Source organism: Camelus dromedarius, chromosome 18, assembly GCF_036321535.1.
Source record: "Camelus dromedarius isolate mCamDro1 chromosome 18, mCamDro1.pat, whole genome shotgun sequence".
Classification (NCBI taxonomy): domain Eukaryota; kingdom Metazoa; phylum Chordata; class Mammalia; order Artiodactyla; family Camelidae; genus Camelus; species Camelus dromedarius.
This window is the reverse complement of record NC_087453.1, coordinates 3,772,335-3,789,929: the sequence shown is the minus strand read 5'-3', so window position 1 is coordinate 3,789,929 and position 17,595 is coordinate 3,772,335. Positions and strand designations below refer to the sequence as shown.

General features: G+C 47.9%; 1 protein-coding gene across 2 annotated transcripts in view; it reads left to right on the top strand.

Annotated features, from left to right (window-relative positions):
* The window catches only part of VAPB (VAMP associated protein B and C), a 46,331-nt gene extending 29,771 nt beyond the window's left edge, over positions 1 to 16,560 (top strand). The window contains exons 3-6 of one of the 2 annotated variants that reach the window (XM_031433564.2): positions 6,952 to 7,055; positions 10,526 to 10,606; positions 12,529 to 12,705; positions 15,126 to 16,560. In XM_031433564.2, coding sequence (XP_031289424.2) covers positions 6,952 to 7,055; positions 10,526 to 10,606; positions 12,529 to 12,705; positions 15,126 to 15,284 — 521 coding nt within the window. In that variant the 3' untranslated portion in view covers positions 15,285 to 16,560. The remainder of the gene's footprint in view (positions 1 to 6,951; positions 7,056 to 10,525; positions 10,607 to 12,528; positions 12,706 to 15,125) is intronic. The other variant, XM_031433565.2, reaches the window with a different exon arrangement.
* Positions 16,561 to 17,595: the final 1,035 nt, after the last annotated feature.

Genomic DNA, 17,595 nt, shown 5'->3' with positions numbered 1-17,595 from the left:
GTGCGCAGTCTGACTGAATGCTCGTGTTGCTTTGCTTGAGGCTGGGATTCTCTTGCCTTGTGGTAGCGCTACTTATCTTCAGCTGGTGACGGAGCCCTGGTTTGTCTTTGACTGGTTTTCAAAAAAGTGGAGCAATGCCTTCATTACTACACCATAAATGCAGTTTAGTAGGGAGCAGTCTTTTCATCCAGGCATGAAAGCCGAGAGAGACAGTGAGAGGGCAGTGGTGATGAGGAGATTGGAAACCAGTGTCTTAAGCCCCGCAGAGAACAGTGCGTGGCTCTGGGAGGTGGGACAGAAGAGGAAGCAGCTGGGTGAGGGTTAAGGAGAGCTCCTCCTGTGTGTGCTGCCCCGGGGAGAATCCTGGAGGGAGTCCCTCGAGTGCTGGAAGGGAAGAGGGTGCACACTCTCCAACCGGTGAAGAGCTGCAAACTAGTTCCCAGAATACAAGCTCCCAGAACGTGAAGTCCAGTCTCAGTTTAACTGTGTAGAAAAGGCAGGCATGCGGGGAGAGCTTTGTATCAGTACTGCCTGCTGATAGAGTAAGGACCCCAGCAAGACCGAGGCTGTGAAACAGCGCTCCGGGAGGGGCGGGCAGTGTTAGCAGACCGAGGCGGCACGTGTTCTCAGGTGTGATTCCTGGACCAGCACCATCAGCCAGGACCGTATTGGGAATACTTGTTCTCAGCCCCACCCCAGACCTGTTGAATCTGAAACTGGAGCTGGGACTCCGCCACCTGTGGTTTAACCAAAGCACCCCTGGTGGTTCTGATGCGTGCTATGGCTTGAGACCCCTCGTGACAGAGTCAGACTAGTGGGAGGTTGAGGCAGATTAAGCCCTGGAAGTTGTGGGATGCTGAGATGTGAGCAGGGCTGGGGGACCGGAAGGGATGTGCCAGCCTCCTAGGGCCAACGTGGTAAGAGGAGACTTTGGTAATGACAAAGGAACACCTGGGCATGGGGGTGTTGGCCAGCACAATGTGCACACCTGTTGGACCAGCAGGGAGGTCTGTTGTTGGATCATACCAGGAAATCTGAGAGATCCAGACTGTGGAGTTGAATTGATTGTCTTTTACTTGGGAAATAGACTTTTTTTTTGTAGGAGATTTTTAATCCGAGGAACATCATTATGGTGAATAGAGTGTCAGGGGAGACTAAATTTGCAGGGTTATAGGAGCTGGGCAGGGAAGCTTGTTTGGGGGAGGGGGCAGGAAGATCTAGTTGGAGAAACTTTGATGAGGGGAGGCCTGAGCTGAGATTGTGGTCAAATAAAAGGGAGAGAGAGGCATTTTGAAGATAAAATTCTGAGATTGAAAAATAATAAAGCACGTGCTGTGGTGCTTGTTAGACTTTATTCATCTGCTTTGTGGCCGTTATGATGCACACGAAAGTGATCTGTGGCTTGCTTGGCTTCTCGTAGGAGGCTTTTATGCTGCATTTAATCAAGTCATTTCTCTGAGGTGTGTGTGCGTTAAATGGTGTATATTCTGCATTTCCTCTGAAGAGAGTCTGGTCTTACTGCTCCAGTGCTCTCTGACCCCGGGAGTCCTTTGCCGACAGGCCCCCGCCTGCGCCGTGGGCAGCACTGCAGGCCTGTGTCGCAGAGGGCCCATGTGGCTGAGCCGTGACCTGGTCTCTGGGCCGTCTCCTGGTGACGGGCTTCTTTTTAATGTAGTATCAGCGATACATTTTAAAAGTAGGATAGATGGTTCGTCTAAGAGGGTTTTATCATCAGTGTCTCGGGTATTCAAGTGAAATAAATTAAGTTAATGGGAAGCTCTTTTATGGCCTGTCATGAAAAAAGTACGTCATTTCTGTCGCAGTTTGCATGCGTGGAGCTGAAAGAGCAAGCGGCTAGCAGCATTTGTTCTGTCACGTTCTCATAAAGCTCCAGCTAGCAGGGAGTAGCAAACTGAATCCGACGTGAGACGGTGGTAGCTGAGAATACAAACTTCTGGACGTAGTTGGGGGCTGTGCTGAGCAGGATGGAGACACTGAGGCTCAGCAGGAGTCTGTCGTTTCACAGAGTCTGGGTGGCCACTTGGCCTCCTCCCTCCTGCCCGCTGACTGGGGAGCCCCCAAGGAAAGAAGAGCTGGTCGGAGGCAGACGCCTTTCCCACCTGCTGCTCTTGGTGGAAGGGGAGCTGCTGCAGTGTGGCAGGCGCCCCTGCACGCCCCGCGCTTCCTGAAGGCCACCGGCAGGCCACGACTCCCAGCTCGGCAGCCTCGCCAGTGCTCGGGTTCTCGGTGTGTGTCTCATGCGTCCTGCCGCCTTGGGCCGTCTCCGGCGCTCCTTTAAGGCGATTGGTTACAACCAGGACCCACTTCTTTGGGCACTTTCATTCTCGTCAGCTCGGAGGGCCAAATGTAAGTGACGTCTCTCTGAGGTTCTTCCAGCTCTGTGCTGTGGCGCCTCAACAGGCCAGGTGCTCTAGGCCTGCAGTTGGGCTGATGACATCTGTAAGGCCCCAGGGTAGCAGGGCGTCTCAGACAGCACCCTTCTGCCAGGTGGTGCAAGCGGCTGCCAGGTGGTTTGGTTAGAGGAACACCGGGAGCCCCAGTCCCCTCCCTGTAAGGGACACATGGACGTGTGCCTCTGTCCCCTCCCAGCGCCTGGGTGCACACTGAAACCCAAGGCTTCTCTTTTAAAGTGCACAGGAGGGGTGGGTTCTCCCAGGGAGGCTACTACACAAAGCCACCAGGGCCTTCACATGAGTATTTAACCAGGTCATCTTCCTCCTGGAGGGGCCTGCGAGGCAGCTTGATGTCGGAGAATGGTGTGCAGACCTTTTGGTCGCAGGACCCCTTTTCGCTCTGAGAAATTAAAGGCCAGCAGGGCTTTGCTGTTTGTGGGCTGTATCAACATTTATCATACTACAAATTAAACTAAGAAATTTGAAGAGCATTAATTCTTTAATAACAACATTAGTAAATGCAATTATATGTAAACAGTAATGTTTTTAATGAAAAATAACTTTTCAAAAAATTTGGTGAGAAGATTGGCATTATTTGACGTGTTTTGCAAATCTTGATTTCTGGCTTAATAGAAGGTAAGTTGGATTCTCATGCTTTTGCATTCAGTCTGTCATAATGTGTTGTTTTGGTGGGAAACCAATTTTTCCACAGATGTGTAGTTGGAAAAGGGAAGAGTATTTTTAATAGCCCTTTCAAATAATTATAGATATTATTCTTTGGTACTGCCCTAAAACTTGACAAATGACACTGTCTTGAAGTTTATTATGATGTGGAATCTGACACTATGTCAGTGAACTGTTTCAACTTTGTTTCACTAAAATACATCTCTTGCACTTGAATGGCTTTGGTAGTTCTATGTTAACTGAGTCATACAGGTTGTCCAGCTGTTGACAATATTCCATTATACAACTGTGTTTTCTGTTGTACAATATCAAAGAAGTATATTCATTACTATTCCCACTGATCTCATTGGGAAAGTCTTATTAACCATTTGGGAAACTGTGATGCTTTTGGTGGCATATGGAGGTTTTTCCAAGATTCTAATTTTTGTTTGAAAGCCTGGAATTTTCAAGAAAATATCTGCTGTATACCCAGGTGTGAATAAATGTAGTTTTGAAGTCGGTTGTTCTTTCAGGTAAATGGTTCCGTGAGAAGGTGTCTGGCTCAGCTCAGCCCCAGACAGCTGCACACATGCCTGTCTCAGGACAGCGGAAACGCTTGACGTGAACTTGCCGTTTCATCAGAGTGCAGAGATGCGTTGTCAAGGGTTGGAATTTAGTAAAGTTAGTAGCTTTTATTACTTTATTGGGGATATTCTTAAGTGAGACCGGCCTTTAAAAAAAAAAACCTGACAGTGTGTGGCGGTGCCTAATTCAAAGACACCAGCACCGTTGGCACCGCTGCTTCTGTGCCACTGATGAGGCAGGTGACGTATAATGTCTTGATCTTATCATGACGACGATTTTGAGTTTATGGATCACCTGATGGATGGGGGGGACCTCTCTGAGTCTGTGAAGAACGTTTTGACATCCCTTGGTGTGGGAGTCTGACTAGAAGCAGAGCCAGTAGCGCGCTCTGGCTCCATCCTTTAGTACCTAGCTGGCTGTGGGCCCGCGTGAGGCCACGCAGCCTTTCTAAGCCCTTGTCTTCTCATCTAGAAAATGAATACATGGCCATCTTGATGATTGTTGTGAGGACTGAATGGGAGAACTAACGAAAATGTGCCTTCTCTGGTGCCTAGTACATACCAGGCGCTAATAGAAGTTACTTTCCTTTTCTTTCTTGGGAAATTGTGAAGGTATTGGGGATGGGAACATTGGGTGAGGTGGAGAGATGAAAATGAGGGGTCACTTTGCCTTCGCCATGCCTGGAGCCCAAGCCCTTCTCTGGCCGCACCCCTGGAGGAAGTGGGAGAGCGGAAGGAACAGCGGGTCTTCCTGGGGCTGTTGATGTGGGCTTGTCTCAGGGTCTCTGGACCTGTCAGTTCTCTGTGTGATCCAGTGTAGTTTGAGCTAAAGAGCCAACTTCTGTGAAAATTAGTCATGTCTTCTGATTGCTCTTATATTCTGAGTATTGTAGTTCTCTACAAATAATCCTGGTTCAGTCTCAGAGGCCCCCCCCTCCCGGTGGAAAACTAGGAGCCGTTCACAGCTGGGAAGGCAGTCTCAAAGATGAGGTCGTTTTTCTTCTGCAGCTGTGCCCTGCTGCAGACCCAAGTGTAGTCTAGGACAAAGTTCTCTTCCCTCCCATTCTAAAAAATACTAAAGCATGATTTTGTCACAGCCAGTCAAGACCCGAAATTCTCAAAACCTAATTCACTTTAATTTTTTAAAATGAACATTAATCTGACAATACTTTGAAGACCTTGCCCCAATTCCAGTCCCTGTCCAAGAAAGATCACAGTGCACGTGAAGACACCGGCTCCTTAGTTTATCGTATGCATCTTCCTTATTGCAATCTTGGGGGTGGAAAAAGCACAGTGAGAATTTAGCTTTCAGAATAAGAGTCTGTGGTTTTGCCCGAGTCCGGTTGTCTGTCCCCAAGGTGAAATGTCAGGCCCAGGTGTGCAGTGGTGCTCCGGGTCTGTCCGCCGGAGAGCTCCTGCTGGCTCAGTGGTGCCAGAGGAAGAGCCGTCTGCAGTCCAGCTCCCACAACCACCAGCAAGGACTGCCTTTCCAGGATGGTGTCATGCCTCTGCACCCACGGAAGTAAAGCTCCTGGTAGACTGGCCCTGTGTTTTAAGTAACCTTTTGTTCTCTCTGCTGATGGTCACAATCTGGATTTTGGGTACTTAGACTGAACATTTTTATTGATAACCTTTATTGGGAACTAGACTTGGTGTCATGAATTAAAAAAAAAAAAGATTTTCATGTTTATTGATTTTTGTCCTGAAGAAGTCTCCCAGGTAAGGTCCCCTGAAGCTGGGAGCACTCAGATGGGTGATGGGGGCAGAAAGCTTCCTGGGCAGCTGCGCGCACCAGAGCATTGACATCAGAGGCATTGTTGATTTTAATAGGCTTTCTCTGTCCCCAGGACAGAATGGACCCATGCATCCCCAGGGTGAAGGGGTGTTGTATTTCTTTTCCCCATCGTGTGTGGGTCTCTGAGACACGCGGTGATGGGCCTGGGGTGCAGGATGTGAACCTGTCTCGGATCGGAGTGACCAGGTTGGCAGAGGGGGCGCTGGGCTGCACTTGGCTCTTTGTCAGAGTTTTGCTGCTTCCTAACATTGTGACCTTGAGCAGGTCACTTGGCTTTGTTGAGTCCCAGACTCATTTATAAGTTCAGGCTCATGACAGGTGCCCTTTACCTGCTGCAGGAGGCGGTTGATTGTGAGGCTTTAAGCACCTGGGAAGTCCTAAGTGGGGTTCAGAGGCAAGAGAACACTGATGTGTGCCCAGCAGAAAAGGGGTGATGGAAAAGGACAGGACTTGCACTGTCAGAGGACAGAGACAGTCCCTCACGGTGGCCGAGAGCGTTGGCTCTCCACCTGCATTGGTGTTCGCGCCTCTGCTGTGTGACTTTGGGCACGTTAGTTAACCTTTCTGTGCTTCAGATTTTTCATTTGAAAATAGGCATTAAAATAACTTCTACAACAATATCTGCCTCTTAAGGATTAACTGAGACATAATAGACCTGAAGTACAGAGTTTAGCTTCAGGCACAAAGGAAACCCTGAGTCCTAGGAAGTTCTCATCACAGGCAGGGCTACAGCGGGCCCTTCCTGCATGTGGGAAGTTATATTTCAGGGAACTTAACTAGTGTGGTTCAGCCAAAGCCTTGTGGCAAATACCATATTTTAAAGCAGTGGTCATTTCACAGGGGGCTAGGTCCTAAGGAAGCGAGTCACAGCAGGACGGCACCTCCCTCAGGGCAGCGGGTGTGCTCAGTCAGGGGAGCCTTTCTGTGGGATTCCTCTAGATTCTCAGAGGGGAGGTGGGGTGTAACCGGGTGGTGCCCTCTCCATTGTCTTCTCCATTCTCTGACATTTCTACTGGCAAAATTACCTTGATGACCTTGACATGGGAAATGGGACAGAGAGAAGCTGAAACAGTGCCTTAGGTGTCTTGGTTCCTGAAGAGACCATTTGGATGTGTTTTCCCAAAACAGGCACGAGGTGGTTCTCCCTGGTTTGCCTGTGCTGTTAGGCCTGTAGCTCAGGTGTGTGGGTGCACGGTCGTGGAAGGTCCTTGGACTAGGAATCAGAAGACCTGGGTCCTAAGCCCCAGTCCCAGCTCTGCCACACCTGCTGTTTGACCTTGGGCAGGTCCTTTCACTTTTCTGGACCTCAGGCTTGAGCGCTGTGGAGTGGAGAAGAGGCCGGTCATCTTGGGCTGTCACTTCACCGGGGGCTTCGTAAGGCTCGGATGAGGGGATCCTGGTAAACTGCTTTACGACCAAAATATAAGTATTAACTTAACAAGTGGCTGCTGGTAACCAAGCTCTGACCCTCCTAATGAAATATTTTCTTTCTCAGTGATGTTGCAGCCTTTCGATTATGACCCCAATGAGAAAAGCAAACACAAGTTTATGGTTCAGTCTATGTTTGCTCCGACTGACACTTCTGATATGGAAGCGGTAGTAAGTACTGAATGCTTCTTCTTTTTTTCAGTAATTAAAGCAATGACGAGGCGCAGAATTGTGGGTGCATGCATTTCAAAATGGGTCAGAACTGATTTTAAAGGGAATGGTGTTTTCAAGGAGGTTTGCCTTTATGGTTTTTCTAGAACTTTGATTTTTAACATTTTTATGTAACTTTGTAGGATTCTCCTCTTTTCTGACTGGTATGTCTGGTTTCCTTCAGTTCCTTGCTCTGATGGATTGTGTCTTGAATGGTCGGAGGATTCTCTCCCTTCACCTCCCTTCCAGTCTCCCCCCACCCCATTCTCCTGAAAAGGGCACTTTTCATTATGGAGACCGTTTCCTACCGTGTCTTCCCCATCCCCCCAGAACCTAAAGGGGCGTGAGAGTTGAATACTAAATATCCTTCCACAGTTTAGGCTTTTCCCCCAGAAGCATGATTCTTGGGTTTTTTTTTTTTTTGCAGTTTTCCCCTAGATTCTTTCATATTTTTTCTCCTGCTTACATACATGTCTAACTCTATCTCTAATTTTGGTAAAAGTAAGATGACTTCATTTTCATAAATAAAGGATATATTACAGTTGGCCCTTCCTTTCTGTAGGCGCCACATCCGTGAACCTGGAAAGCTGACTGTATACACCATTTTAGGTAGAAGTCTTGAGCATCCGCGGATTTTGGTGTCCGTGGGGCTGGGGCCCTGCGGCCACTCCTGCGTGGACACCGAGGGACGACTGTATTGGTTTCTCTGGAAGCCGATTATAATGGCAGTTCTCCCCCAAGCTTTTCCCACATCTGAGTAAATGAGGAGGCATGCTGGTGCTGTGAGTGTGAACCACACACACTGATGAACGTAAAACCCACGGCACCAGGGAGGGTGGACTGTCTAGTCTGCACGGTTTGGAAAAAGAAAGGCAGGATCACCTCAGCATTTTTATCACTTTCCAGTTTGCCGACCCAAAGTAAGAGAGTGAAGTCATCCGAGGGGCGCCTGCAGGTTTGCGTGAGCCAGGATCCACACCGCGCTGTGTTTCTTCTCTTTCACAGTTCTGTACTCTGCTGTCTCATGCACAGCCTGCCTCGTGTCCCTCTGTCACCACACAGCCATTTCTTTTCATCTTGAAAAAGTCTAACTGCTCAACCTCATGCATGTTTAACTTTGGGGCAGGAAATGAGGGTGAGCCAGATATTTTGGGGTTTCAAGAGAGATCAGTGATAACAGGCTAATAGGAATGATTGTTGAGGCATTCACTGCTTCCTCTTTTATTTCCGGGAACATGGCGTGTCACTTCATGTTACTTTGTGTGGTCAAGGAAACGTGCCACAAATGCAAAACATGGAATACCCAGGAGTGTGTTCTGTTGGCTTCTGCTGCATGGCTTACTGAAAAGAGCATGAGCTTGGGTGTCTTGGGTGTGAAGCTGAGTTCTGCCTTTTACTAACATTTTTGGCCTTGGGCAATTTGCATTAACTCTCTTGAGGGTTTGGTCACATGTAAAATGGGGATAAAAGCCTAGTTCACAGGGTTGCTGTGCGATTAAATGTGCTGTGTGTGTAGAACACTTGGCACAGTGTCTGGCAGCTGTTGTATCCAAGTGCTGTTACAGGCCGGGCACTCTGGATGCAATAAAGGTGAATTTCACTGCCTTCTGTGAAAATTTTTATAACAGTTAAAAAAAGTTATGTGAAATGTACGTTGTTAAAAGCATACAAATGAGCAAAAATAAAACTAAAAGTGACCTGTAATTTCTTTACTAGACTGGCCACTGTTAATGAGAGCCTTGTGTGTGTACTTCACTTTAAAGTATTTTTCTTTATATTTGGATGAACAGAAAGTTGAAAAAACAGTACAGTGACCACTCATCTAACCTTTACGTAGATTCACCTTTTAACATTTTGCCGCATTTGCTTCATTTCTATTACAAACCTTCTGTTTTGTTGAACCACTTGGCTGTAAGATGCAGTCCGTGACACTTCCCTCCTAAGTGCCTCAGAGCAAGGACTGTCCCTTCACAGCCACACTGCGTCATCACAGCTAAGGACGGTAACATGAACTCAGTCTTGTTCACTAGAGAAACCCATATTCAGCATTTTCCAGTTCTTCCAAGAATGGCCTTTAGTTGTTCTGATTCTAGTAGAGCGCCCTCAACCTTTTTAGAGTCTGGGCCAGCTGACTTGGAGAATGTCCCATATTCTGGATTTGTCCAATTATTTCCTCATGATTAAATTCAGGTTTGGTTTTTTGGGGGCAAGAATATTCTCTCAGTGGTCCTCAGTGATGTCGTATATGCATCAGATCAGCAGGCATTTAATGACAGGTTGTCCCTCTTTTGGTGACAGTACTTTTCGTTACTTGGTTAAGGTGGTGACTGCCAGCTCTCTCTGGTGTCAAAGCACATTTGTCCCCTGTGGCTAATGGGTAATCTACGATGCTCAGAGTAATCAGATACTTGGAGACCGTGTGAACTTCCTGCTTGCCAGCAGTCTTCCCCTCGAGGTTTTCAGCGTCCCGCACACGGGCACACGTACACTCGTGTGTGTGTCTGTACAGAGGAACAGGCTTAAAATATTGTTTGTGGTGTCTTCACTTAATACTCTTGTGAATTTTCCCCATATAATTAATTGTCTTCAGTATCACTTGAATGGCATGCTATTCCTTGACTGTATCTGCCATGATTTATTTGGGAGTCCCCTATTGTTCGACATAAAGATTATTTCCCATTTTTGGCTCTTGGTACCTGTGCTCTCTCACTGCCTCCTGCATGGTCCTGGGGTGAGGGGTGGGGGAGTTCACTCCTTTTTCTGTATTGTAATCTTCCTGCTATGCTGATCTATAACGCTCAGAACACCTGGAATTCCTGTCCTCCACTGCCAAAAGGAGTGAGGAGTATACGGAGGAGTAAGCCAGGAGTGCATCATCCCAGAGCATGGATTTAGTCAGGAAGATGTTCCTACCAACAGATGGCGGGGATGGGGAGGGGATTGTCTGCCCAGACATGGCAGTCACAGAGCGTGGCTGCTAGTTCACGTGCCCCGCTGGCAGTTGGCACTGTTCTAGAACTGCCCCCAGGGAGTAGATAGTAGGTGCTTACGCTCTCTAAGAAGGATGCGCCCTGCAAAGTAAGTTTTATTTTCTCAAGGAGAGCCAATATATCCTCTGGCCATCCAGGTGCAATTTAGAAGATTCCTCTTGGTTCAGTGGTGGTCTTCTCTGTCCCATGACTTCCGGCAGGCCGGCAACAGGAGGGGTCAGGCAAGACTGGGGTTTATGAAGTATAAATATTCAGGAGAGCTGGTGTATTTAATCTTGTCATGTTAAAAATATTGAAATCTCAGCAGACTTAAGTTCTTTATTTGATATACATTAGGGCTTTCTCATTAAGAGTATTTTTCTGAAATTGTCAGTTATAGGAAGAAAATTATTCTTCCAGCAGCTTTATAATATCCTGATTATTAAATTTAAATTGTTTTAGTGGAAGGAGGCAAAACCGGAAGACCTTATGGATTCAAAACTTAGATGTGTGTTTGAATTGCCAGCAGAAAATGATAAACCAGTAAGTATATTTATAGTTAACAATAATTGAATGTTGCAAGCTGATACTGATTTGCATACCATCTCCTGCAAAACCAAGATTTAAGTTGGCAAATTATTTTCCTTCTTCTGATGTATGAAGAAAAAAATAAGCTGAAGTCGACAAATAAGTGAGCCTTCGTGAAATCTACCTTTGAAAGATTTGCAGAAAGCTAATTGAAACATTTTTTTCCCTTGAAAAGTGCAACCTGTTGGCTATTGAAATGTTATAAATTCCAAAGAGCTTCCTTGCCTTGACAAAGTTAAAAGTTGCTGTTAAACAGTGGGAAAGACTAAAACAGAATAATTTGCCATTTACCACATGCTTGATGGACAGGTGCTGGTGAACTCTTAGGTTCTGTTGTTTTACAGAGTGCTGCCTGTCTGCGCTTTCCCTCAGCACCACCTCTCTACTCCTTGACCCTCCATCTGCCTTGTCCTCAAAGTCTGCTTTTAGATTAAGATTTCTCAACCTCAGCACCATTAACTTTTGGGCTGGATAGCTCTTTGCTGTAGGGGGTCCTGTGCCTTGAAGGACGTTTGGCAGCATCCCTGACCTCTACCCACTAGATACCAGTAGCACTCCGAGTTGTGACAACCAAAAATGTCTCCAGACATTGTCAGATATGCCCTCCCGGGCGCAAGATCATTCCCCATTGAGAGTCACCCCCTTTGCTGCCTGAGTGGGTGAGGTCGAGGAGTGACTTCCTCCAGCCTGTCAAGCCCACTTTTCTTTGGGTGAAACCAAGGTATGAGCCTGCTGTGGCCCTCACTTGTGACCAGAGAGCAGACTGTATCTGAAACGCTAATTTGGACCCCCTTCAACCTATTAAAAAAGAAAAAAAAAGAAAACTTAAATTATATTAAAAACACAGTTTAAACACATGAAGAATATTCAACTACCTGGCTGTTAGTGGCTGGGGTTGGGAACTAGAAATGCTCACATTCTCTTAACGTTACCCATAATGATCTCCAGGAATGCTGTTGCCTTGTGTCAAAACTCATTGGTATTTTCCTTCTGCTCAATACTGGGCCACTATCATTATCCTGTTTCTTGTGGGCACTGTTCTTCTTCTTTTTTTCCCTCCTCTCCCTCTTCCCAGGGTACGTGCTGTCCTGGTGAGGGCAGTTGTGGACGGTGTGCCGTCTGTGTTCTGGCCCTGGCTCTCTGCTAGGTGATTATTTCCGTGGGCCAGGGCCTTGCCTGTCAGGGCCTCACTCTTCTCACCCGGGAAGCGAAGGGTAGAACTTGTAGTTTTCTGTTTGCTGCACGGAGCCCCCAGGGCAGTGATTCCCCAGTTATTTTATTTTCCCCAACATGCTTCCATGCCCTGCACCCAGGTCCTGATTCGGCCCCAGCCAGTCTCCAGAGGGTTTCCCAGCACAGGCTTGGCAGAGGAAACGGGGGAGTGTATCGCTGCCCCAGACTGAAATACTGTGGACACTAAGCTTGTTGCACCTTCATCCCATCTTCAGAGCTCTAAGTTCATGAAATAAATAGCCCTCAGTGTCACTTCCCCCCTCGGCTCCCACCCCCACTCAGCCAGTCCTGGGGACATTCAGATCTTCGTGGTGACGTTAACTGTGGCTATAATCCCTGAGCTTGCACAGCTACACTGTGCGAATCTTTGCATGGCAGTGCGGTGTGCACGGCCCCTTTTCTTTTCCTTTGAATTGTTAGTCTCAGCCGAACTTTGTCATCTGCCCTTATCCATAAGTTTGGGGGCCCAGTTGCTTTAGATTATTAAGATACTAGAGAAAGTGATCCATTTTTAAAACAAATGTAACATTTTACAGTGTGGATGAAACGCTACCACGTGTGGTGGTTGCTGAGAACTGCTTTGCGTAAAAAAGTCCTTTAATACGTAGTTGGTGACACTTGGGCTTTCGTTTGTCTCTGAACAGCATGATGTAGAGATAAATAAAATTATATCCACAACTGCATCAAAGACAGAAACACCAACGGCGTCTAAAGCTCTGAGTTCTTCTTTGGATGACACTGAAGTTAAGAAGGTGATGGAGGAGTGTAAGAGGCTGCAAGGTGAAGTTCAGAGGCTACGGGAGGAGAACAAGCAGTTCAAGGTAACAGCATCTCACTTCCTGATACTCTGCAGAGAACAGGGGCTTTTGTGCTGTCATCTTGGGTGGAGACGTTGATGGGCCACTGAATTTGTAGAGCTGCTTTCTATTTGTGCATTTTTTTCCTCCAGGCAGAAATTTCCATAGCTCTCCTCAGGTTCTCAAAAGAGTCCTTGAACACCCCACCTCCCACACATACCCCAGATTAAGAACTGGTGTCTCTTGAGCAGAAGTTTCTCAACTATTTAAACTCTTACCCCTTGTAAAAGAAAACAAAACAAAAAATCCCTCCCATCTTCCGTTAGTGTAAACTGAAAATCGATTCTGAGACTAAAAACAGCAACAGTTCTCTGGAATTCACATTTTCAAACCCCATCCCATCTCCACTGGTTGAGAATCTTTCTTAAGAGGGTAAATACTGACCAGTACTCTGTTTGAACACAGATGTAATTTGGATTTTTGAGGCTTCTAAATAGGTCTAGGTGGTAGGGTCTCATCACACTGTTAACATTGTGATGAGACTGGAGACAGGTGGCTGTCACAGTAGATGGGTGCTGATGGGAGAAACCAGGGTCTCCAGCCTGTGGCCGTGACCAGGCAGTTGGCACCGACATTGGAGGGTCAGGCAGCAGCAGGGGGCAGTGGAGGGAGGCCGGTGCGCTGCTCTTGGCCCCGGGGTGCTGCGAGCTGTGAAGACAACTGGCCACACTTGAAGTCGCTTTGAATCTATGTTAGTCACAGCGTTCCTCCGGCCTCTGTGTGCAGAACGCCTCCAAGGCCCCTTCCCGTGTCAAAAGCATGTCTGTTTCTTACATGATATTAAAGAGCATTTCTGAACATCCGATCATAGGAACTTTTTGTTACAACTTAAATTTTGAGGCCAGTCTGTTCTCTTCATCTTGATCATGTCCCCAGCCGTGTAATAAGCTTTCACTGTTTAACTGCATAGCACCAGGTACATGTAATAAATTCATTTCAGTTGACTTTTCCTCGTTTATTCTGACACTGTCACAGATGTAGGAGGCCTGACGGGGTTGGGGAATGGCATCCTCTTCCTTCTCTGCAGTAATCTGGATTTGTCTCGTGCAGTAACTTCTTTTCGCACAGAGTAAATTATGAAGCTGACACTCTGCTCTTTGGCTAAAATCTAACATATGCCTAAAGCTTCTCCTTGAATGTATTTCTCTTCAGAAAGAGTTCTGTGCCATTTATAGTGATAAATAGGTAGAAATAGCTTCTATATAAACCTAATAAAATAAATGCTGTATTTTGCTGCGGCCATTTTTTTGGGGAAGTTAATCGAATAGCACCAGTCATTTATCACCGTGCAGCGATATTGGCCATGCCCCGTGAGCAGAGTATCTTTAAAATATTATTAGACCAATCTTGACATTAGAAGATTCTTTATCCTGCCAAACACTGATCTCTTGTTTTGTGTTGTTTCATTCTTTCATTTGGCCAGCACATTTCCCAAGACCCTACCATGTACCCTGCACTGTGGATACAAACATGGGCAGCCGCTGCCCTTAATGGCTCCCTGTTAACCAGACTGGCAGGGGAGACCCAGACATGAGTACTGACAACCAGTGTGGTGCGGTCCCGCAGAGGTGGCCATGATGCTGTAGAGAGTTGGCCCGATGGGCTGGCTGCCTGTTGTCTCCAGGACTTACTAGGCCCTTGGTGAATTCAGAGGAGCTGAAGGAGAAGAAATGAAAGTGCAGCTGTTGCTCGGGGTGTTAGGGATGAGTAGAGGGCAGTTATCCAGAGAAGAAGGGCCCTGATGCATGCCCTGTTCCGGGATGTGGGCTGGGCCTTGGGGGCAGTGAAGGAAGAGAAATTTTCACTTACAGCCTTACAGGTCTGTGTCGGTGGGGGAAATAGTGGCCAGGTAGCTTTATGTGCAGGAAGGAGATTGTTGCGTCTCTGGTAGGGACTGCATGCATTAGGGAAACACTGTCTGAGATGCTTGTATCGAGTTCAGCTCCGTTTTCTTAACATTCCAGACAGCGTCTTCAACCCAGCAGTCTGCACGTGGCCCATCAGGCGTCAGCTGTGTGCAGAGCTCCCAGGCCTCCCACTTGGGAGTTTCCTGTGATTCTTCTCTCTGAAGAGCTTTTTTTCTGTAACTCATGGGGAACTAAGGAGTGCCCTGCTGAGATGTGTGGTATAAAAAGGTGCCCAGCAGCGTTGTGCAGGGCGGATGGACGAGAAGGGAGACGAAGGGCTCTGGCAGTACCTTCTCAGTGGCCCCAAGCCAGTCTCTTCCCCTCGGTAGGCTTCAGTTTCTCCATTTGCAAAATGAGGAGGTTGGGCCATATCACGTGATGGAGCCTGGGTACGAAAGCCCGCCCTGCGAAGTGGCCCTGTTAACTTCTGCTTCTGGTGCCTTGTACCGTCTTTCAAATGTATGTTTGCTCCCGTAGGAAGAAGATGGACTTCGGATGAGGAAGACAGTGCAGAGCAACAGCCCTGTTCCTGCATTAGCCACGGCTGGGAAGGAGGAGGGCCTCAGCACCCGGCTGCTGGCGCTGGTGGTCCTGTTCTTCATCGTCGGCGTGATCATAGGGAAGATCGCCTTGTAGGGCAGCATGCTGGCGACGGCTCGTTGGATTGAGGATCCGCCACGTCATGGGGTCTAAATTTATCATAACCACGTGTAAACAGAATTAATGTATGATGACATCTCACAAGTCTTGCCTTTAAATTACCCCTCCCCGCGCGCGTGTGCGCACACACCCCAACACACAGGTAGAACATAATATAACAATCTTTTAGAAAGTTAAAATGCATAGTAAATGGGGAAAAGAATGATCCTTATTAATGACAAGGGAAACCATGATTAAACGATAATGGCATGTTGTCCGTGTCATTCTAAACGTTTGTCGCCTTGGTCCCTGTTGCTGGATTACCTCTCTTAGAACACGACTCTCTTCCTTGCCTGGGGGTGCTGTCCTCGGGGCGCCGGCCCAGCGCGGAGGGGAGGGCCGCACCCCCGTCGTCGTCGTCCCCTGTGCTGCTCACTCACCCAGGCTGCTTTCCCGCGGTCTGTCCAGGCCATCAGTTCTTTGGGACTGACGAACAGAGTCTGAAGCCGAAAAGAACGGCGCGTCGGGTGCGCGCGCCCAGAGAGGGAGGCGCGCGTTGGCCAACTGCCCAGTGCTCTGCAAATCCGAGTCAAGGCTTTGTTCTCCTTCAGGGACCAAGCTAGATTCCTGTCGGTTCATGTAGTGAGGTTGAATTGTTACTCAGAGATGTTTAATGCATATTTAACTTATTTAATGTATTTCATCTCATGTTTTCTCGTCACAAGACTATAATTAATGCTGTGGCCTAAAGCTCGCCTGTGCTACCTGACAGTGCTGGGTGGGGCAGGCCGCGCTGCCCGAGTTTCCGGGCTCCACATGGCCGAGGTGTGGCTTCTCTGAGTGACGGAGAGCAGCTGCCAGAAGGGGTCTTCCGTGTGAGTAAGTGACAGCCACCAGGGGGCAGGGGGTTCTCAGTAGCGCCATCAACTCTGTGTGGCTCCTGTAAGTGGAGGAGAGCAGCCCTCCTCTCCTCTTCCTCCTTTCTCTGCCCCGTAACCACCACTCACACTTCCAGCCCACACGCCCCAGGTGTGATCCTGTGGCCCTAGCTGGGGGTCACGGCAAGCGAGCCAGGCAGCAGAGGGGTCGGAGAGAGGGAACCAGCTGGGGAGGGGTGGGGACGGGGTGTGAGAAACTTAGATAATCCGTCAAGTAGCGATTGAGAGTTTGACTGTGAATTAAGTTGATGCCGTAAAAGACCAATCCAATTCTGTTTGACTATGTAGCATCTTAAAAAGAGGAAAATTAAAATAAAGCCCCAGAATTAAGAGTTCTTTTGTCATTTTGTCACTTTTGCAATATGGGAGGGGATTATTATTTTTATCCTTACTATTTCGTCATTGGAAGTTTGATTTAAAAATGAGCCCTATCAATGAGAAATATGTATGTTTAATGATATGAACATACAAATTTTTTTTCTTTTTTGGTTGGCTTCAGCTGAGAGTATAAAAACAAAACTACTGAAAATCTTAAGTCGCTGGTCACCCTTGCCCTGCCGTCGCTTTGCCCTTCAGTAAAAAGAAACCTCTCCTCTTGAGTCAAGGAGCTGTGCAGAAAAGACTAGTGAAAGTTACGCCGAGCGTGGCTCCCATGTGTGGGCAGCTTTAGGAGACAAATTCATCCCGAGGAAGCCAGTTGTTAGCAGTCACGCTCCTCCTGAGCCTGGCTGGGGCGCAGCCGCCTTAGGTCCTGGTGCTGGTGATCTGCTCAGGGACCCGGAGACTTGGTGCGGGGAGGGTGGAAGCCTCTGGCTGCACTCAGCGCGTGACTTTCTGCTCTCACGAAAAGAAGTTTACATCCCAAGTACCAGGGGTGAATGCTGAGTAGACCTAGTTCCCGGCCAGACACCTGTTGCTCAAACTTCGTTGAGCTTGAAGACATAGAAGGCCACCCGGTTGTGAGTTAGCCTCCGGTGTCTGTTCCGTGTGGACCCAGGTACTTAGGAAAGGGAGTGAAAAGCCTGGGCTGGGAAGCGTGTGCTTTCTGCCGCTGGTTTTCTGGAAGTGGACTAAAGTTTACCTCAGTGTAGGAGTTGCAGCAGATTAACCTCTAAATAGCTTCCAATACCTCAGGGCCTTGAAAGGAGAGCGACTGGGAAGGTCTGAGATAGTGCAGACAGTCCCATTCCTCTGGAGCAGGGGTTGGCAGACTTCTTAAAGGATGTGGTGGTGTGTGCCAGTGACACTGCTCACAGAAACGGCTGAGGGGGTGGCCTGGGAGGCTGGAGTTGCTGGTGCCTGTACCAGACAAGAGTGCCCGGGAACCTTGTGTCTTCGGTCTTTGAAAGTGACTTCGTGTTCTGTGTGCA